The following is a 22886-nucleotide window of genomic DNA, read 5'->3' as shown; positions in this document are numbered from 1 at the left end:
ACCCCTGGCCCGCTTATGACCGGTAACGGGCGGAGGCAGAGACCCCCACCGAGCCCTAAACCTCTGACGGATATTTGCTTTCCTCCCCTCCACCAGCTCGAAGCGCTGGAAGCCGTTTTTGCTCAAACCCACTACCCCGATGTGTTCACTAGGGAAGAGCTGGCGATGAAAATCAACCTCACGGAAGCCAGGGTGCAGGTAAACATTCTGGGGAATTTTTTAACTCTCGGGTATTCAAACTGGCAAAGTTTCTTCTTTTTCTTTTTTTTTTTTTTTTTGACATCATGACTGTAGAGTGCACATTTGGCCAAAGAACGCAAATGAAGACGATCTGTCATTTTCATGATGCACTTTAATAACATCAACATAATGTGGAATATTAGATTAGGTTGATTAATCGGTCATTCATAATTAACTAGTGATAATGTTCTACACTAATTTGTCCGCGTCTCCAAGGTACTAAATTACATCAATGCACATCCATTTCCTTGCTTTTGGAGGGGGGGTGTGTGGAGAAAAGAGCTGAGACGTGATTCTCCAAAGCAGCTATGACCAATGTTGAGCAGTGGGGTTAGTCAACTCAGGGAGCCCAGCTGCCAGGAAGAAATCTTCTGCACCTCTTCAACTTTTCTCCCTTTCGCCTTCTTTCTAAATTTAGACAGCTAAAGAGCCTGCAGAGCGATTCCCACGCCTTTAATATCATCCAATAAACACCATTGGCTGTGATTACTCTCTTTCTACTACCACTCTTTTCCGCCCTTTTCCTCTTCCCACAGTTTTTACTTTTTTTTTTTTTAAAAAAGAAATCCAGGAGTTTGTTTTTCCATATCCAGAGATTAACTTCTCTGTGTCTCGCAGCTCTGCTAAGAACAATTGTCCTGCAGTTGTCAGAGATGGATCCCTATAACTGCAGGCATCCACCACAGAGTTGCAAACCGTATTTTGAACACGATTATGTATTCATTTTATTTATGGGGCTTTTCTACAGGCTGTTTTTGTATTTTTTTTTTATTTGGGTGCTCGGGGTTAAGACTATGCAAAGATCTAATTGTAGGAAATATAATAGCTTGCCTTTTGTTCCCTAGGGTCATGTTAGTATCTCTTAAAACCCAATGGCTGAGGAGAGATAATGGAATTCACCACAGTAAATTGGGGATTGTAAACAAATTATTTCTCCTATAATCAGATTATGCGATCCTGATTATTAAATCTGAACATGAATCATTGGTCATATGCGGGCAAATTAAACTGATTATTATTTGGAAATGAAAATCTCCTTTTGCCACTGCATTGTAGGTACTGGCTTAAAAAAAATATAATAAAAAATGCCATTTTGGCTATTGGTGCCTAAAGACTGAACTGCAAATTGAGATAAATGGGACAATTATTGAGCATTCAGAAGTGGAAGATCATAACTTCTTCCTGAAAGGTGCAAGGGTGAGATAGGGGTGGTGACAATGAGATTGCTGAGGGCTGGTGTTTAGCCTTGTTGTTGGCTATTATGCAAACAGACAATAGATGCAAGCATTTGTTTAGCCTGCTTTCATGCAGGGACATGAGGAAACAGAGGATGGGGAGATATGTTTACATTTATACCCCTTGCTCATTCAAATATGATTAATGTGCTATAAAGCAGAGTCTTAATCGAAGATGATGTTGTCAAACAATAACTAAATAGGGAAATAAACGACTTCATCATGCTCTTTCCTCAGAAGCAGGCGAACTGTCAGTGCAAAGTCATTAAAATATGATAATGAAAAATAGCTCAATTAAATGTTGTTATAGCTGTGACCTTCATTCAATTAAGACACAAGAAAGTGTCTGCATTTTGCTTTGCATTTAACTGCTCTAAATTTAGAATATAGATAAAATCATTATTCAACGTTTGCTGATACATGCAATTAAAAGGCAGATAACTAAAATGGAGTTGTAGAAGGAGAATAATAACAATAACAATCTCACTTATACTTGAAGTCATGTATTAAAATGTGGATTTCCTGACCGCAAGAGAGACTCAACACTTTCCACCTTAACTAAGGAGCTTTCAGAACATCAGCTCCAAGGTAAATGGAAAAAAGAAAAAAATGTTTGGACTAAAAAGTCAGGGGATAAAAAGAACATGAATTACGTGTATTGCATTACAGGGAGAAATGAGTTTTGGAAACTAGCATGTATTAAACTGCAGAATGACGTTCCAAAATTAGTATCTACTACCTTTTGAGGCCTTTAAATGCAGACTGGACAAGAGGAATATCAGCAAGTATCATTCCTCTCCTGGAAAAGGACTGGATAAGATGGTCTAATATATAACTTCTAATTTCTGACCTCTCTGACTCTAGCATCAGCTTATTTAAAGACTTATATACAGTTCCCTCAGAGAGCTTAGATACATATTTAAGTTAATTCTATACAACAGTCTTTTAGACATGTTAAAACATAAAAATCAGTGAGAATTAAAAGCAAGCATATGTTTAATTGTTTTGCTAACTGCTTTATTTTATTTTTAACATGCATTCTGAATGTCTTTAGAAATTTTTGGCTTGTTTTCTTGACACAAATATTCCAGATGCAAATATAATCCTAAGGCTCAATTAGAATAACAATGGGGGCACAAAATAAGAGGAAATTTTAGCCAAGCTTCTAAAAGATTGAATTCACTAGAGTAACAATTTACAATTTCCTTGCTTCACATGTGTCTAAACTCAGTATTCAGCCTGGATTATTCTCCTGCTCCAGGTGTGGTTCCAAAATCGAAGAGCTAAATGGAGGAAAACAGAGAGGGGTGCTTCTGACCAAGAGGGCTCTAAGGAAACAATGGCTGAAGTGGCTCCTCCTGCAAGGAATTTAAATTCCCCTTCTCCAGCAGATCAGACCAGAAACAAAAAAGAGGGTCTGGAGATCCAGCAGAGGTAAGAGAAATACATGTTATCAACTGTGTCTCTTTGTGGCAAGCATGCATCAGACGCATGTACATACATGCAGAGTTGCCTGCTGCCAAGCCTTGACCTACACAGTATCATCTCCATGCACAGCCCAAATCATTAGAAAATGTTACTGTGTCTCATGCACATGTGGAGATGCTGAGAATCTGGCAGCTGTGGGAGGTTAATGTTATCCAGGCTCAGTCTCATCTAGTTGGATGCTGAGATGCTAACGTGCTTGTGTGCATGCACAAATGCTGTCTTTAGAACCAGCTAGTCCTGGCTTTGTGAGCAAGTTGTTTTCTCTTCTCCACCAGCCTGAGTCGAGCAGTGGGTCCTACAGGACCTTTTTTTCCTTCCTGCCTGCCGGGGACTCTTCTCAACACAGCCACTTACGCACAAGCTTTATCCCATGTCGCCTCTCTAAAAGGTAAGTGACTAAATTCAGGGGTAAGCTCAAAGAGTGATTCTTTCAAGACAAAAGGTATGGTCCCGCCTGAGGCAGTGGGGAAGCCTTTGGGAGATGTCAGATCCCTCTTTCAGTTATGACCAGCAGTAACTGCACTGACGGATGCTGCAGGTACAGGAGTGAGTGTCCTGTAGTAACTTGTAGCATCATTTGTGGCAAAGTTCCTTCATTTCACTCAGTTTTAGTGAGGGCAATGTTTGTCTCAAGGGACGAGGAAGGGAGGGTTTTCTCCTTCAGAGTTTTCTTTGCATATTTTTTTTTTTAAGAGTCATATTTATACTAATAAATTAGTTATACACATCCTTTTGCATTATACATTACCTGGCACTGTTGCTGATGCCTCATCCGCTCTTTGCATGCGGTTTCCTTTGCAGTACATCTCTGCATAATGCCAGACCTTTCTCTTTTTGAACAGGAGGTTCCCTTTGAGAACTTGAATTAAGCGTGTGCATGTGGGGACAGGGGAGGATACAAAGTAATTCCTCATTACCTGGGATGCAGGCTTCGGGAAGGGTACATCCAGTGTCCGTATCCTTTCCAGTGCCCAAAAAGCAGCATTGTATGCATCTTTTAAAAATAAAACACCAGCTGATCCATTAGCTGTTCCTAGTCAAACAATTTATAAGACTAAGGGTGTAAGCAGGATGAATTCAATTTATAGATTTATAGGATGTAAAGCCTCATAGCACTGCCAAGCACAAAGTGGCACATACATTTAGTCTATGCCCTGATGTGGTGCAATAATTTGTGAGGAAACTTTCCCAGTTTAAGACCCTCCACTAGAAACACAAATGTCCTCTATTACCTCCCTACTGTGTTCTCTGACAGACCTCATGCTCCTCGTGAGTCTTTCCAGTAAAAAATCAGCATTTTTAAGGCATATTCCTGAAGGAAAACCCTGGAATCACTGAGTTTTGCAGTAAGTCCAGTGTCCTAGCCCCTCCTCCCCTTTTCCTCTGTCTTTCAAAAAAACCTGAAGCCAGACACACCACACAGCTACTGCTATTTTGATAGGTGTGGGAACTGTGATTTTGAATTGAGAAAACACACGCAGGTGTGACCTGAACCCTAAAACTTCAAGGATAACTGTCAACCTAAACACTGTAAAAGTGCAGCAGGTGTTGGACTGGGAGAGTCTTCTTGATCCCTGCCCTGTGACTGCGAAGTCTTGGGGCAGAGACTTTTAGCATCTTCTGCTGGGCAGGAACAGCCTCTCTGGAGTAAGAACCAGGGGAAAACCTTCAGGCAAAAATATTTTCCATTGATAAATGTAAGCCTGGGTGGGCTGAAAGGTGTGGAAATGGGGTTGTGTTCAGTGAAGAACTTTGGATGGAAGGTGTATTTTTTCTTAAAATTTACATTTAGCATTTTCGAAATTAAATGCATCAGTATGTTGTTATCACTTATTTCATGTTTAACTGTAGCTAAATTTTAAGAAAAATAACCCAAATAAACAAAAGCCAAGCAAAATAAAATAAAATTATTTTAAAATAATTGCTATGACTTTTTTTTTTTAGTTCTATTTGTTTGGAAGACTTCTAGATATTCTTTTCTATGATTTTATATCTCCACCAGTAAGTTAATAATTTGCTCCTTTTTGCTTGATAGCATTTTTGCAACCTAGGGGCATAGTATTCCTGAAACTCTTATAGAGATACTTATATTAGATAGTCAGTTGCCCAGGCTAAGAGGCAGTGTCCCTGAAAAATTGTTCCCAAATGTAAACACAAATTATTTATAATTTGTATAGGGATGGCCAGTTATCAGATGCATGCATATTCTCTTGATGGATGTTGTCAGCTACACGTGTAGTTCGTTGCTGGGATTCCCAGTTTGTGTTTCCTGCCTGACACTAGAGATCTCCAGATACATGCGAGAGAACTTGGACAGCGTATTTTGATTTTAAGAAATCCAGTTACGGATTTACATATCTGCATAGCCACCTACCAGGTGCTTTGTGGAGGTGCCTATGCCTGTAAGCATGTTGTTATACTTGCAAGGAACTGGTAGACTGAGCTGCTGCTCTGAGGGGAAGTACTTTTCTTCTGTAGGTGGGTCCCAGTAATGTCAAATTTCGGCTTTAAGCTTAAGGGAGAAAAATTTGTTGTTCTGTAAGGTGGCAAATTTGATTTATACAAGCAGAGAATAACTGTAACATCCTTCTTGTGGTATTTATGTATGGAGTATCATGTCTTCTTTCCTTGGCTCATCTCCACACATTCCTCTTTCCCTGTTTCTCTGAGAGCAATTCACTTGGGCTGAGGTAGGGACCGTGCACAGCAGATCTTGATCTTCAGTCTCATTAATTGGCAATGGTGAACAGAACAATCTCGAGAGGTTCTGAGTGGACCAGAAGTATCACAGGTTTGATAAGCACTTTGATTTTCTTTGTTGTAGAAACACCAGATGAATGACAGTTCATCTAAACCAATGTATCTGAGAGCACAACCAAGCTCACCTGTCAGTCTAGAGGCAGAGATCATGGTTGTAGGAAGGAGGGAAAGGACAGGGAGAGACACAGTGTTCACAAAACCTTCATGTGACCTTTGTCTTGCTCAGTTCAGTTTGTTTGTCTCTCCCTTCTCATTTCTCACTTTGAGCCAGGAGCTGATTTATACACTTCAGTCCTGTCTAAGGTGAACTAACCCTACATTTAGGTGGACATTAGTCTGTGTCCCTATGTGTCTTAATGAAGTGACCTAAGCCTTTCCCTTGAGAATCCAGTTGCATTTTGCAGCAGAAATGCTAAAGAGACTCTGCCACAGTGATTCTAAGGGCATAGGACTTTATGCCACATGATATCCTGTCAACTTCAGCACAGAGCATAAAATTCCAAGCTGTTTGTTTTTTGGATGGCTTGGATAAAGAAACAATCAGGAAGTAGGGAGGTTTTCCAAAATTTTTTCTTTTTTTTTTGAAAAGTGAAATGATCGAGAGTTCTTCCTGGTATCTCTCTTCTGCCATCCATGCTCTGAAACAACTAGAAATTTGTTGTGCTTTTGAAAGCGAAATAGTTGCTTCAGAATCAAAGCACCATTTCACTACCGATGGGTGCATGACCCCTCTTTCTTCTATGCGAATGCCAGATTAAATGCAGTCCCTCTATGCAGATCCCATAAATAGATATGTATTCCCACCATTGAATCATACTCTTCAGTAAGGCTGTAAAAGCTGCCTGCAGACAAAGGAGCACTCTCAGCACATCAGATACTACTGGGAAGTCTGGGTTGATTTCTTACTTGTTTGAGGAGACAAGACATACTTTGCTGGGCTTGTGAGCCAACACTTAGTTGGTGTCAGTGAGTAATCTTTGACTGATGCTTTAGAAGGAGACAATTAAAATCAATACAGTGAATAATAAGTGATGATGGTGATGAAACTAATTAATAATTATTTTATGCTCTCAGGGACCATTTTCATTCTTCCACCTGAGAGTTCTCTGTCTTCTGTGAAGAAACTAATACCTCTCTCTCTCCTGCTCTGACTTTCATTGCTTGGCTCCAGACTCAGATTTCCAAGGCTGCAAAAAGTGTCTTAGGGCACATGGTTCCTGGATCTAGTTTGTAGTACAAGGGTATAATAATTGATGATGAAGTTGGGCTAGCAGAGACAAGAAATCTTAGAACAGCCTAGCATGGAGCAGGGACTGAGTCTGCAACTTTGCTTTTGGAAAGCCCGTGCAGTGCACTGTAGGCTTGTCTCATGCTTCGTGTGGCTCTGCAACTCTTCAACAGGCAGCACTCAACTGAACTCCGCATGGGCCACTTCTGGATAGATGGTGGATATTGTTGGACCATGAGTCTAGGTCTGCTCTGATGAGCAGAGGCAAGATATTCTCCCAAAGCGTGAATTCTCCATGAATCCTTTTGTTTCTGAAACTGAGATTACGTTTTCCTCAAATGGTATTACCGTGGCAGGATGTTCTGTGAAGAAAACAGACTGGCTATACAATAGCAATCAGAGCATAGACTGTTCCAGAGAGGAGTATATTGCCACTGGACAGTTTTTCTCTGTTTCTATCAAATATTCATTATTCAATAATACAATAGACCTTTTCCTTTCCACACATGAGTCCTCTGCTTCTCTGAAGTTCAGCATATTGGAGGCTGTATTTAGTAGCAAACATCTTTTAACTACCGTATCACCTCACTATTCTTTCAGGAAATACAATTTCTCATTTGAAAAATTAGGATAACATCACCATTTCTGTCGTATACAGGGTTTCCTACTTCAGGGAATAGGTCATAGTCAGGAAGAAGGTTGTCTTGTATAGATGAAATCTCTGGTGTTTATCGCTCTCTGAAATTGTCCTAATTTGACAACTATGCTACTTCATTGTGGTGACTTCGACATTTCCATCATATTCCAAGATGAATCACTTACTGTAAACCATGCATCTGCAGTCCATTTAGTAGATTTAATTGCAGACCTCACATATGAAGGGAAAATACTTGTTTTATTTATGGGCTGTATAACAATAGAGTCATCAGCAGAAGCTAGTGTTCTGTGCAGAGAGAGACCTCAAAGTACCTTCCTAATGGATAACAGCATGAGTGCAATTCATTAATGTAGAATATGTTATTAATGGGTATAAACAAAAATCTCAATTTTTTAGCGGAAGTGTTCCACCATTCTGGTGGCTGAGGCCAAGAGTGTGTCTGTTACATTCCACTGAAATTTCCCCAGACCCCATGATGAGTGCAGAGTATGAGGAGAGAAATAATTACACTTGCCAGGGAATTACTTTCATAATTCACCCAGAGCTCTGCTCTGCACAAGTTATAGCTCAGTTGGTTGTCACGGCACCTCCACACCACTGACAGAGAAGCAGGATTGCATTATGCACATCAAAGTGGGTATTCCAGGGCACCATTGATTAGTGTCTTTTATGGTTTGTTGCTGCTGTGGTTGCTGTTGTTCATATTAGGGAGGCTTAATTGCAGTACCCAGGAAAAAACCCACAGCAACTAGAACTGCCCATCCATTACGTTTCAATTTCTATTAGTGAAAGATGAAGAGAATTTGCCCAATTCTATTGGGCAATTCCCACTGCCAAGGCTGAGAGAGAAGCGTTCAAGGACCTAACTTACCCTTGAACTGGTGTTTATGGAACTGAAGCACCACTCCTCACCAAAAGACTGGCTAATGGGAATCAAATCTCTTGGGTCCTTTATTTTCTCTGTCATTCTCGATTATCGATTTTCTTTTTCTATGTAATATAGTAAATCTGTCAAGCAGACTCTGTTTGGCATTTTCCCTACTTTAGCTGCCACTGTGACTTTAGAGAATTAAAAAAAATTCTTTAGTTTACTGCAGATGCACAGACCTTGAGTGAATTACTTTGATTCCTGTATCACAGGTCCCTGTCTTTAGCAGGTCCCCTATCTTGCAGGTAGTGTTTTTTCATCTTTATCACAAATACTAAGGAGTATGCAGATACTAGGAGCCCTAAGAGCCATGGAAAGGACATGGCTGCTGGTTTGCTCCTCCAGGACAAATCTTGATTATGTTAGTGGACCTTAGCTGGGCAGGGGTTCCTGTTGACCCCTCTTGGAGCGTCAGCAGGATTTAGGGTCAAATCATGTTTTTATTGTGGAAGGGAAGAGTTGTAAATGATGGCTGAGCTGATAGTATTCAAAGGACTGGTTCTGTTCTCCCAGCTCTTGTGGGTCACACTGCCAGCTTTTTGTCCAAACAGGCAGGTTTCTAATTTTTTTTTTTTTGAACAGTACTAATGGTATAAATAAAGAAGAATGAAATCCTCTAGTTCCAGTGTCTCTTGTTAGAGAAAATGAACCAGGTCATCAGCTCTTTGGTGTTTGCTTTGGTCATATAGGGTTCACAAGCCAAGAAGATGTGCAATTATAATATTCGGACTCTTCTGTCAGCTCTGAAGTGGTTTTGCAGCCTCTGGGAAGCACAGGGTCTTCCACACTTAACCAGCTAAGACACTAGAAGGAGGAGCCATCTAGCACAACTTTAGCAGCCTTGAGGCAACCATAAATTATACTGGGAGCATCTGGTGTCTCTCTGTTTCAAGTTCTTTAAGTTCATGACTTTTTTCTGTTCTTCTGAACCTCCTGATTCAGAACTCAAGAAATTACTTTTGTTTTTCTGGCTTATGCCTCAGCCTTTAATAGAGTGTGAGTGTCATGTATGGAGAGTAAGAGGGAGCTCCCTTTGAATTATCTCTCACTGGTAAACAACATCATGAACTTGAGGTTGTTGCTGATCTTCCAGCCCTTGCAAAAGTGATTTCAGACTTTATGAGGATTTAGAGTTCAAGCAACTATCAGAAGAAAACAATGCTTAAATCAAGCCAAATATTTTCTCTAAAAACTGAACAGCATACATTGACAGGTGACAACTTAAATAGGAATCTTTCCTTGCTTTCCTCTATATCAGATTGCTCTTCAGCTGTCCACATTAAATGTTGATATGCACAAACATTGAAAGATGAAAGAAACTGGGGTTTTGCCTTTTGGAAAGGCTATCTATAAAATTCTTTAAACTGTTGAGTTGAAATACAAAATATGTATTTTAAACACTTGTGTATCAATACGGGTCCCACTCCTACCACACTTTTCCCTGCTGAAACTGAACCTTGGAACTGAGCAAAAAAGGATCTGCAACCAAAATTGTAGATCAAATATCGTTACAATTGAATTGTGGCATTGGCAGAGACAAGACAGAACTAATTTAATTTTTCTTGTCAGTCTCTGTAGTAGATCAATTAAACTGCAAAGTGGATCAAATATTTCAGACTGTATTTATTACATTAAGTATTTATGTTCGGGCTGAGCATTTACAGTATGATCTCATATAGGAATACAAGGAGGTTCAGATCAATTCAGCAGAATTTGCTGTAAGTTAATGGAAATCTAATTGTGTATTTTAATTTTGTGTACAGGAGGCAGTAAGTTCCTGAAGGAAAGAAAAAGATACTCTGTCTGTATTGTAGCAACTTATCCAAATCCCATTAAAGTATTATCAGACTGTCATAGATGTTCGTAGAAGCTGGATCAAGATCTGGGACTAACTGCTTAACCCTCATTGCTTTTGATGGGAGCTCAGTGCCTAAACATCTCTGAGAATCAAAAATAAGTAGAAACAATTCCTTCCTTTCCCACTGCAATAAGATGTAAAAAAAAAAAAAAGGTTGATGTCTGCTATATGTGGATGCCTCTTTCTTAGTGAAAGTCACATCCCCGTCCATCCTGGGCTGACTGATGGGCAGGTGGAGACATCAGGCTCCTGAGTCTCCCATCATTTGTCTTGGCTTTTGTGCCAGCAAGGTCTGACAAATTTCACTGGACTTACTGCCCACAAACACAAGTAATTGTAAGGTAGATCCAACCTTCCTTTCAACATATATAAAAAAGGAAAGAGCTAAATCCTACTCTCCTGTATTTTAGCTGGAGCCTGGAGCAAATTACATGTATTACTCTATATTTATTTGAGTGTGAGTCGTTGTTTGCAAGTGTTTTAACCTCAGCGAAGATGAAGGAGTAGTTTATGGGTGAATTGCTGCTAGAGATATCCTAGTTCCCACCACAGGTAACTGCACCCTCCGGTTGCAGAGCCACTGGGTAATATCAGGTCTAATTATTAAGCAAAGAGTTTAGATCAGTACTGAAGACTGATAAATATTTTATCCCTCTCTAACAAAGGAATGAAATTATTCATAGGGGATGAAGGTGATTCCTGCTCTTTTGAAAAGGGGAAGACTCTCTTCCACTTCTCCCCACCTCCCACTGAGCAAATGATGCCTGTGCTCAGTCCTGGGTTTGGTCCTGTGCTCAGTCCTGGGTTCGGTACTGCTGTCGGGCCAGCCCTGCCCTCAGCCAGGGAGCTGCACAACTGTGTTCAAAAGCCTCGTTCAGTTTGTGTTAGAAAGCAGCAGAGCAAAGACAGCTGATGCATAGGCAGGCCTCCATGCTCCCCCATTTTGGAGCTGAACCCTAAGATACTGAGGCTTAACAGTAGTGAAAAAACAGGGTTCTCTGCTTCTGCAGCTTAGGACTTGCTGCAAACTGTAGGGATTCTGAAGTGCCAAAATTCCTCTCCTCCTTCTTGTTAGTGGCTGTCTAGCATCCCTGAAGTGGCCACAATTTAACAGAGCAAAAAATGACTTCACGAGCTTTGTTTGTGGTGACGAAAACTGTAAACTGTGTCACTGAGTGTTTTTTTTATAAACGCTCTTCTGGCCTGCTTAAAGGAGCCACAAAATTCAAAATAGAGAGTTCTAGTGCTAAGAGAAAAAAAATGGAGAATTTTAGTCAAGTGCTGAAACTCGCTTGTGCAACTCATTTGAAAGCCTGAACTCATGGAAATATTGGTCTGCTGATCATATGCTCTATCAGAGGAGTACTGCAAGAAGAAAGAAGACATTCCACTTACATTAGTAACTTGTTTGTTGGTTTTTTTTTAAACTCAAAGAGTACTTTTTCCTGAATGTTACCTGCAAGATTATAATCTCTGACAATTGCTGTGGAGAACTCTTGCCAACATCCTAAAATCAAAACAACTGTCTGCCTTCATCCCTAGCAGATGTGTGCTGACCCGTTGCCAGCAAGAGTAAAAGTGTAAAGGAAAGACTACTTGCTCCCCGCAGGTTATTAGTTCCATCACTTAGTCATGAGCCATTTAACTCAAATATTAACTGCAGAAATTAATGGAAGTCCTTGGCTTGGAAAGATCAGAGGAAGACATTGCATTGTGTTAGGATGTGCGCGGCCGGGTTGTTTCTTGCTGGGAGTTAGCAAAGGCATTTGCCAGGGGTATAGGAGAGGATGTCGAGCACCTGTGGTCTCTGAGGTGCCTTGTAAAATTTTGTCACCCCACATTTCTCACCGGAGAGTAGCTCAGCTATTCCACCTTGCCTCCCTTCCCTACTCCTCTGACACGTTCCCCTTCATTCAATAGATGCATCTAATCTAGGTACCAGGGGGGCTTTTTGGATGGACTGGATGAATTGCATGTCCTGCCCGGTTGCCAGCCTACACTTCCAGGTGTGCTTGTTTGGGAACTGGCCCAAGCCCCAGCATTATCAAAGATAGGCCAGAGGAAGAGCCTGCAGTGGTCCAGCTCAGGAAGGCAGCTGGTAAAGTGAGGACTGTCTCTATCAGTGGTTTGCAGAGGAGCCTTTGGCTTAAAGGGAGAGGAATATCTATTTCACCACCTTTTCCAGTGTTGTATTGCCTGTTTGGAAAGACCCATGTGTCTCAGATGACAAGGTAGAGATGATCTGGCCCATCTCTCCTAATGGGACACTTAAACTGTATTAGCAGGCATGGCTTTAAGTGGCTTTGCCTCACTTTTGGAGGCTGTTCTCTTCAAGGTGTCCTTAAGCAGCACAGACATTGGGTGGGTGAAGGTGGAACAGACTCTTGCAGGTAGACATAATGTCAGTAGCTAGCAGGGGCCTGGCCAAGGAAAAGTCTGTCTCATCTTACAGTGAGATAAGAGAAAGTGGTTAGTTCCCGCATAGTAACCACCTTTCTTCCTGCAGTAATCTTTCAGGTGCAGATAAGTGATGGGACCTCCACACTCACCCACCAAATGCAGCTGCCCAAACTGATCAGGCTTCACTGCACAGCTGGAGGGCGGAGGACACCTCCAGCAGGGGGCAGATGGTAGCCACAGAGCAGCAGCTTGGTGTGAGGGCAGGGGATGAGCTCCCCTTCCCCTAGAGGGCAGATCTCGTGTGTGATCTGAACTTGACCGCTTGCTTCTGACTCTGCCTGCCCTCACACACTCTTGTCACCCTGGATGACTCACAGTGTGAGATCCTTCACTGTGGGCCTCAGCAGAACAAGATCTGGCTTTTCCAGCCCTGATCCACAGAACATTTATGTACTCAGTAGAGGCCAATAGAGGAGGGGGTTGTTGCTATTTAAGACTCCAACACTATCTCTGTCCTCTCCAGAGGGAACAGTCAGACAGTCCTCATGACCTTCCTCACCAGTGATGGCGCCTTGTCTCCTTTCTCCCCAGGGAGCCCACTGTGCTCGTGCTGCGTTCCAGACCCCATGGGCCTCTCCTTCCTGCCCACCTACGGCTGCCAAAGCAACCGCACTGCCAGCGTGGCCGCGCTGCGCATGAAGGCCAGGGAGCACTCAGAGGCTGTTCTCCAGTCTGCCAACCTCCTGCCCACCACCAGTAGCAGCCCCACTCCTCCTACCAAACCTGGCCCTGATGGCAGCCAGGATAAGCAGCTCTCTCCAACCAAGGAGCACATGGAAGGGGAGAAGAGCGTATGAGACCGGACCAGTTCTGACTTCTCAGTGCAGGGCAAGAACTTGCCACCAGGGCTCTGCCGCAGGGTGAACTGCAGCATGGCCATGCCCCAGCAGGACATCAAGGGGCCACTGGCAAATCTGAGTGTCCTCTCTGGCCACCTTTCACACACCCTTGCTTTTCTTGCACCGATGTAGATTCATCCCCCTGATTTATCAGCACTATCTGTGTTTGGAAACGTTTGTGAAACTGTTTTTAGCACCCCCGTCCACATCCCAGGGACACCGAAATGCCCAGGATCCTGGCTTGCTCCCGCACATCTCAGCTTCCCATCCCACGTGAGATGGAAGACTGGCAGCAGGGCAGCACTTCCAGATGCAAGATCTGGGACAGGAGAGGCATTCATGCATCATTTACCCCACTGCACACAGCAGAGGTGAAGGAATAAGCAGACGTATACCAATTTGGCCTGCTGTCTTCTGATGGCATTTGACTTCAACCAAATCTATCCCAGGTAAGGCAGGTGTAAGAGAAGCAGAAAATTGAATGAAATTCTTCTCCATTTTTTTTCCTTCTCTCTTCTCTTCCCCCCAAAGTGAAACTTTCCATGGAGTAGGTTACTGGGAAAATGCTGAGGTCAGTTTACCTGTGAAAAAAATCCTTGCACTAGTCGCTATATGAACATTAGTCTGTTACTCTTGCCCTTCCCTGGATTAGACATAAGACACTTGACTCCAGAGCAGCATTTGTATTTTCAAATGGTAATGCTGGTACTTAATGGAGAGTGCAATTGTATCTAAATCTGCACAAAGTTGGGAGTATTTTAGCTTTTGGAAAGAAAGACTGGAAAACAAAATAATCCTGCATTGCAACACTGCAAATATTTCCTTGCATGTTTTGTTTTTAATAAAGTGGAAATAAAGCTTGGAAGGATATTCCTTTATGCCATCCAAAATCTGACTATTCCATTCACTGAGGGCTTGTTGTAATGAAACTAGATATGAAAATGTCTTCATTATTACAGAGTGGGCACAGTGGAAAGGAGAAATTGATACCTCAGGAAATATAGGCTTATCTCTGACCCAAAATTCCCCAAAGCAAAGCAGACTAATAGCAGATGCTCTAGACCAGACATTTTAATCTGTGGGGTGCCTCACGTTTTTGACATGGGAAATTCACACGCAGATTTAACCTTACGGACATGGACCGTCTTTTCTCAGGGGCCTTTTGCAGACTTCTTAAGCTTGTCCACGGATGCCTCTGGAGAACAGGGTGAAACCACTGCTCTGAGACCTGAGCACATAGCGTGGAGGCTAGTGGAAGGATTCGTGTCAGCTCTGATCCCGCATGTTGTGCTGAGGACCTCCTGAAATGCACTGAGCACATGCTTTTACATGATTATGTTTGGCTTCGTACAGGATCTGAGCTTGGGGATGTGCTTGAAAAGGCAGTCCTGGGTAAGGTTGGCAGCAAAATTTGTTCTCCCCCATCTAAGGGATCTCAGCCCATGAATTTCACAGAACCTGAGACTTTTCTGGGGCTTGCAGGACCCTCCCGTTCTCCCTGGTGCACACCTTCCTTTTCATGAGGCAGAGCTTGGTGTCAGCACCCATTCAAAGTGTGGAAACCTTGGTCTTCAGGGAGTGGCTTGCCAGGACCTTCATTGTTCCAGGAGTGAAGGGTACCAGGCACTCCTCCAAGGTGGGGTTTGTGTCTTCCGGACACAAGCCATCAGACAGGGTATTGCTGGGTCTATCCTTGCACCCAAATACAAAGAAAAGTCTGACAGAGCCCACGTTCATTAAATGTAGTAATTTTGCTTTACTTTTGCCACGTCGTGTTTCTTTTGGCACTCCTGAACTGTCCTAATTGCAAGGTGGGGGAAACATGCAGGGGTCTGTGATCCGCCCTTGTGTTCCAGCTTTAGGACCGGCTCTGCTGAGCTGTGGAGGTAAAGGGTAGTTTCCCTGGCTGCAAGTTATGGCTCAGTTTTAAACAGTAACGACCTTTTTTTCCCCATCAAAATAAAACAGATTGCTGTGTGCTTTGTTGTGGGGAGCAGTGAGAGAAGAGAGAATCTCTGTTTTCTTAGTGATCTTCCCAATAATAATTTTTTTGTGTCTCCCCCACAAAGACTTAAAAAAACCACCCACTCCAAAGAGGCAGGCCCAACTTGATTTCAACATAATTACCTTGCATTCGGTTGAACTTCAGCCCTTCTGTACACTAACTCTTCAATCTAATTGTTTGATTAAACTCGTATTTCCTCCAGAAAGGTACATAAATAAGTGAATTGTTGAGCAAATTAAGAATACTTAACAGCATTGCATCTGAAAAGTAGTTACGCTGATTAAATTTTCTGTCCTTGAGGATTTTCAGGAAATTACTTTTGATCGTCAATAACACAATTAAGTAAACTACACGCACATTAGCATGAATAATTGATAAGAAATTATGTATTACCACGAAGCACTGATTTAATAATTCATGATGTGACACTCTAGTGACTGTGCAAAACTGGATAACATCGACAAGTCTGCCTGATGTTGCTGGAAATGCTGCAATTACAAACAAGTCCATAGTTTTGTTGTACAATAAAGAAAAGTATCTGATGCATGATGTAGTTTCTGTTTGTTTAATACTTGAATAAATTTAGAAAGAAGACCCTGAAACGTTCCTGTACCGTTTTCATTCAGATCGATTTCTCTGTCCAAGCATCTGCTCTCACACTGACGACTGTCCAGTTCTGCTTAGACCACGAAGATATTGCAGAGTAGGGGAGGCTCTCAGATTCACAGCTGGAACCTGCTGGGTGGCTCACAACTAGCAAAATTAGGGGGCTCAAAGTTTTACAGAGACTCCTATTAGGAGCAAAGCAGCATTAGTCCCCCTTAAGCCTAAACCCAAAGTCTCTTAGACTCTTCAGTGTCTGATGTGTCTGTGGTTATAATTATTCAGTATGATTTTTGTGGGTGGTTGCTCTAAGTCAGCCATAAATGAAACCTTCAGGTTTGCACATTTTTAGTCTGCATAACACCATGCTAAACCCTAGGCCAATTTACCAGCAATACTTGTGACTTGCCTAGGGCAGACAGATATGTATTTGCATTCTTGTTAGTGTGTTGGGGAAACTCAGGCATGATGAGCCACATTTTCAGTTTTGGTCTGAGACCTGACTGCTCAGGGAACTTGCTTGAGGTCACTGAGCAGTAGCACAAGGGCAAAACTCAAGAGATCTGTGTCTCAGTCGTGCCCATTTCTAGACGCCAGCCCTGCTCCCTTCCAGATAGACTGCCTGCTGCAGTTGAGCCATCTTCCTTCCTTCTGTGCTGTCATATATCAGGGTTATGCTACTTAAACCACTCTTGTAATGGCCATCTCAGTAGCTTTGATTAAGTCTGGCATTTAAAAGTTTATAACTCGGCTATAAAAAGTCACTCAGGCTGAACCCCAGCATGAACAGCCCAAGCCCAAGGGGATGATTTACACGTGAGCTAATCTGAAATCAGCCTGTGTGGTATTTTTTCAATTCTGTGAAGGAAAAATGGAAGCCTAAAGTTGGACAGATGTAAGACAAAGATGTTTTGTTTAATGGCTTACTGCATTGTCACTACAGCCCATGAAGTAATCCTCTGTGAATGTCCATGCTAACATGTCCCAGTATCGGGAAGGCTGCAGCAGCACCAACTGGGACTCAGTGCTCAGAGTGCTTGTGCAGGATTATTGCAGTACCTTGGTCTGGGTTTTGTTAGTGGGGGTTGATGCAAAATGGCAGGCCACGAGACCTGCTTTATAAGGTTGCATGCTATTCTCTCAGCTCTCCATGCTTTTTATCTCTTGCACATCTGTTTATGCCTCCTTATACATGTAGCAGGAAATGGGGAGCTGAGAACACACCTTTGCTCAGTTATGCCGTAGGCTAGTGCTTCCTAGACTGCATGCTGGATGGTAATGAGATTGTTAGGCTAATTGGCTCTTTATTAGGAGTATTATTTACAATGATGCTGAAGGCCATGTGCATGCAGAAAAAAATTGTGTTATATTGCTAAACTCTTCCCTCTTGCTGTAGTTGCCCTCTCTTCTTGTATGCCCCAGAGGTTGCTGCCCTTGGTGAGTTTGGGCCAACCTTCTCTGCGCTTCCCAGAGGACTCCCCAATCCTGTGTCAGGGCCAGGGAGAAAGTCTGTTGGTAGGGCTGTCTCTGGGAAGTCTGCACTTTTGCTGCACGCTTCAGCTTTCTGCTTCCCTACAGCAGAAAGAAGCCAGCGCAGTGTGGGAGGAAGTTGTTTGCTGCCGGGTGGACCACGAGGGAACAGGGGATGGAGATGAAATGCTTGTGGTGTGCTGCTGTGGCACATCCTCCCTCTAAAAGAGCTGTTACTCGATAAAGATCCTGTTGTGCCTGGCTGTTTGTGTGGTGGAAGCAGTGTGTGAAGCAGGGGAAGTGAGAAAACCTGAACTGATACCCGAGCTACGAGCACATAATTCAGATCTCTCTGCTGAAGAGTTTGACACCCTTGCCATAAATAAAAGAGCAGTAGGTTACAATAAACAACACTTTAGTCTTTCCAGTTGAAAACTTCCTTTGCACTGTAGTAAAATATTGACTGCAAGTGACCATATTACCACAAAATATGATCTTTTCCTGATACCAACCAAAGAAGACTTTACATAGATCTGGCCCCTGAGAATGAGAATTTCATTGGCATACAGCAAATCCAGTCTTATCTGAGGGTGATGTGTCAACAATATTTTAATAATCCAGTCACAACACCCTTGTTGCCTGCCCTAAGCTGTCTCCCATAAGACATGCGGGTGCTGGTCTGCTGTCTCAGAAGTCTGAACATCACTTTTTGGACCTGTGACAAGTCTCCTGTGGTAAACCCATAGTAAATAAAACTCACCAGGATTTAAAGTATTGGCCTGCATAAGTCTTTCAGTACTTAACCTTGACGGCTTCTTCTGTAGTCAGTGCTTTTGCAGTACTGCTGTAACATCCATACCATGAAACAGACAAGGAAAATTGCCACTACCTGTGTCATTTTAGCCAAGAAGAGTTTTTACAGACAAAGCAACAAACTGCTGCTCTTTTCTGCAGGCTGAATCACTTCCACACCTAATGCCCATCCCTTCTGTGTTCTGGTGGGCCTGGAAGTTGTCATGCATCTATATTTTCTCAAAAAAGTGACAGCAGCATTGAAGCTGTTTCTAGTCTTGGACAGTTAACAGTTTAGCTAAACTGCCCTACAGGACCTGAGACTGTGATTGGTAGGTCTGTTTGTACAGAATAAAACCCCTCTTCTCTGGGCTGGTCTAATGGCAGGGTGGTTGTTACCACCTCACTTTCTAAGTCCCAGTACAAGCCAGAGAACTGTGACATTACTGCTGTGTACAGGTGGACACATGGGGGTATGCCATCCTTGATGACTTAACCATCTTCTGCCCCACAGATGGCCTGGACATATATGGCTTATTAGCTGCCCAGGTCTGTTCTGGTATGCAAGGTCCTCTGAGCTCTGAGCAGGGCCCTTCAGCCCAGCTTGGAAGATCTCTGATAATATGGCTGGAAAATGCACCCTGTGAGCGGCCGTCAGAAGACAGTCAGACACAACCAGTCTGAGACGCTGGCCCTTGGGACTGGTCAAGGCCAGGAGAAAACTTTTAATTTCTAATTAAATTGTGTTTGCTTTGTCAGCTGAACTGTTTTACCTTTCAATTCTCTTGCTTCAGAATTTTTGTTTATTAAACTCCAGCGTTCAGTATTGGCCCTAGAGACTAACACTTGCTATAGTGGCAAATTTATTAGGACTCCTCTAGGTATTGAATGGGCTGAGGTTTTTTATTATATGCACACAGCTTCTTTACACCCGCGCTGTACATGAGCTGATGTGTTAAATAAGATCCAAAGCCCATTAAATGAAGAAGCCCATCTCTGCAAAGAAGACTCCCCAGGAACCTAAACTCTGCTTGTTATATCACACAGCTGGCTCACCCTTGCTCTGTTGTGCCGGCTGAAGCCATCAAGATTTGGCAGATGCTTGAGAACCAAGATGCTGATGTGAACATCAGTCCTTGGCATAGCAAGGGATAGGAGCATCCCTGGGAGTTGTTCATTTTATTAGAAATATTTCTGGAGCAGTACACAAGAAATCAGCTGCTGGCAGGGAAGGAAGAGGTACAGAAGAAAAGACATGATCCTATTTCTCCTCTGAACCAGTACTCATGTTTAGAACTAAACCTAACTGTGACTGAGCCAGAGCTTCTCCAGGGAAGATTTCACAGTCACCATCTGTGAGAGATCAGAGTCAAATACCCGAATACCCCTGTGGAGTTGAACCTGGGAGTAACCCAGATCAACGTTGCAGCTTCTTGTTCAGACAAATAATACAGATGACAAGCAGCCAGGCATTGGGGTGTGTATGTGTCTGCAAACTGTGGCTTCATCTCTTTTTGATGCGGTTTCATTACATGGGGCTCAAGACCTGCATTTAGGTGAGCTGGATTCATGTATCCCACAGAGCTATTTCTCTGCTAGCAAACTCCACAACTCACTGCATGTTTTAGCCCTACCTCTACTGTAAGGCTGTGGGATGGAGCTCAAAACCTGGGCCCAAACTGGAAGGAAAGGAAGGAGGAAGATTTCTTAGTGATCCCTTTGAGCAGCACCCAGCTCTTTTGTTCTGCAACACACCATTTGCCAGACACTGTGAAAACAGGAAAGGAGTGAATAAATGAGAGTTGTTGTTATTAAGAATTACATTAATGAGCCAGAAAAGGAGGAGCCATAGTACAAGAGACACCTTGTTCCTATTGCCACCACAAGGGCATGTGATTTAGCCTTTATTTCACAGTGTTTATCTCTGGGACTTGCAAGTATGTGAACCTTTTGGAATTTCATGGTGTTCTGCATTAATTGTCATAAAATGTGATCTAACTGTCATCTAAGTCAAGAGCATTGACAAATAAAATTTGCCTAAAATAATAACATAAAACAATTCTGATCCTCCATGTCTTTATTGAACACACTCATTCAGCATTCAAAATGCTAGTGGAAAAAGTAAGTGAATCATCGAGCTGACCTCAAAAAACCAGTTCCAGGAAAAGCCCATAGCACAGATGCAGTCCTATGTATAAAAACCTTTGTTCTACCACTTGAGTCAGATTTATTTACTGGCTGGTCTTACTGCCATGGTGCAAATCTCAGTTTTACTGACAGAGCTGTGTCCCCTGAAGAAGTGCTTCAAGCACAGTATGAATACACCATTGCTCTTACATTAGTGCCACTCTCACAGCATGAACACAGCTGGAAGGTTTTCAAGGACCAGATTGTTGTTTGGGGTTTTCAGATGAGAAGCATAAAAATTGACAAGTGTAAACCACATGGTTAATGTCCTACTGAGCACGATCGGATAACCTCTCTTAGTATACTCGAGGGATGCAGATATTGCACACCATTAAATGTGTCTTGGATGCCCAGAAGGATATAAAACTACAGCCAGGTTCCTCTGCCACTTGAAAACACAGTTAGTTACTAGCAGGAGTAGCCCCCCCTTAGTGTTATTAGCAAGAGCACCAGCATGGAGCTGGTCGCATGACAACTGTATCCAAAGGTGGACAGTCCAGCACAAGAGGGAGTTCCACAGTGGCTCACCTGTGGCAGCCGGTGCAGGGAGCACTTGTCTGTGACTGGACCAGAAACTGTTTTCCCCTCATATGGCCATTTTGGTGATGGTGACATCTCTTCTTCACTCCAAACAGGAGAAAAAATCCCCACAAAGTAATACAGCAACTTGGACTTAGGAAACATTTTGAGACATTTGAAAACTTTTACTTTGGCTACAATTTCTTAATATATTTTTTTAATAAATAATTTCTATAAAAAATTGTTTCAATCAAAAAAAAAGGTCTAGGACTGTTTACTTATAGATACATGCGAGTAAATGAGAACTTCTCAGAAATATTTCAGTAAATTTCCTAGCTCAGGAGACAGCAGTTGCAAAAAAGTACCCTAAATGTGCTTTTTTTTACCAGCAATTTCAGTGTTGTCAAAGTAGGAGGGTTTTTTTGTTTGTTTGTTTGTTTTTCAGCAGAGAAGCTATTTTATTGGAAAATTTCTACTAAGGTGCAGTTGTGTGACTTGGCCATGTCAGTAGGTTTTTGGGCCAGTACCTCTGCTGGTATTTGATCCTGCTTAGTTTATGTTAGGGATCATCTGGTTGCTAAGGCAATACATTTACTGTTAACAGGATCAGTGCTAGGGCCAGTTATGCCGCCGAGTCGGAGTGCCGCCGAGGCTGATCCTGTTGCCAGGAGAAGTGTTTGTTGTCTTGTGTTGATAATACAGTGGTTTCATGAAGGGGGAGGAATACTAAGGAAAAAGGCTTCTCCATCTCCCTTTATAGCCCCATCTGGCCCAGCCTGGGGGGACTGCTCAGGACCCACTACTGCACCACCTTTAGCAAGAGGAGTCTGTGTGAGGGTGACCACTTGGTCCACCAGCAGGAGAGATGGAGCCATGGGGGCATCCCATGTACACTTCCCAGTCCTGGCAAGAATATGGAAAGAGACAAACATTCGTCCTCCTGGGTAGCAGAACATGGGAAGCCCAGGGGAAAACCCAAGTTCCCTCGGCGCAGACCCTGCAAATAGCAGGGTGTGCAAGACTGACAGGTGGGAGATGCAAAGGACAGTTCAAGGGCACTGTTTAGATCATGTCCAGACATTTCAGTAGAAATATTATATGCGTAATTACACATAGACATATAGAAACACCTTGATACATCGTTATACAGGCATATATCCATGTACGGATGTATTATCAACAGAAACATTATTTTGTATCATAATGCAGTATGACCTTCTCCTTTCTTCTCTTTCTGACTTTTCCTTCTGGAAAGTTCACAAAGCCACAGCCAGTTTTGGCATGGAATATTTCTGAGATGTTTTAATTCACATTCCTTGGGAAGGGATGCAATCTCAGGAGACCTGATCCAGGCAGGCAGCACTCACCAGCAGAAACCGATTCTGCCAACAGACTTTTGGCAACCTCAGTGCAATCAAAGAAAGGGTCTCTCCTGGGCCAGGTCCAGTTCACATCCTCTGCAGCTTATCAGCACTGGGAATAGAAAGAAGGATCGCTGTTTATCTCAGAATGTCTGCCATCTGTGGCCTGCCAATGTGAGGAAGATCCTGAAGAAGCCCACATTACCTCACCTGAAACGCTTCATTTGTTGGTGACAACGCTAGCACTTCTGGCAT

General features: G+C 42.7%; 1 protein-coding gene across 1 annotated transcript; it reads left to right on the top strand.

Moving 5' to 3' along the window:
- Positions 1-15: 15 nt before the first annotated feature.
- Positions 16-13652, top strand: DRGX (dorsal root ganglia homeobox). Its single transcript, XM_009873369.1, has 4 exons — positions 16-198; positions 2737-2909; positions 3239-3351; positions 13387-13652. The coding sequence occupies exons 1-4, from the start codon at positions 16-18 to the stop codon at positions 13650-13652; spliced, it is 735 nt and encodes a 244-aa protein (XP_009871671.1).
- Positions 13653-22886: the final 9234 nt, after the last annotated feature.

This window comes from Apaloderma vittatum, unplaced genomic scaffold, assembly GCF_000703405.1.
Source record: "Apaloderma vittatum isolate BGI_N311 unplaced genomic scaffold, ASM70340v1 scaffold9107, whole genome shotgun sequence".
NCBI classification, from domain to species: Eukaryota; Metazoa; Chordata; class Aves; order Trogoniformes; family Trogonidae; genus Apaloderma; species Apaloderma vittatum.
This window is presented reverse-complemented; position numbering and strand designations above follow the sequence as displayed.

Bases quoted from the DNA above. Each gene is read 5' to 3' on its own strand.
- DRGX (XM_009873369.1), top strand. From the start codon at position 16: ATGACCGGTAACGGGCGGAGGCAGAGACCCCCACCGAGCCCTAAACCT. The intron at 199-2,736 runs GTAAACATTCTG...CTCCTGCTCCAG, and splicing joins TCACGGAAGCCAGGGTGCAG to GTGTGGTTCCAAAATCGAAG. The intron at 3,352-13,386 runs GTAAGTGACTAA...CTTTCTCCCCAG, and splicing joins CCATGTCGCCTCTCTAAAAG to GGAGCCCACTGTGCTCGTGC.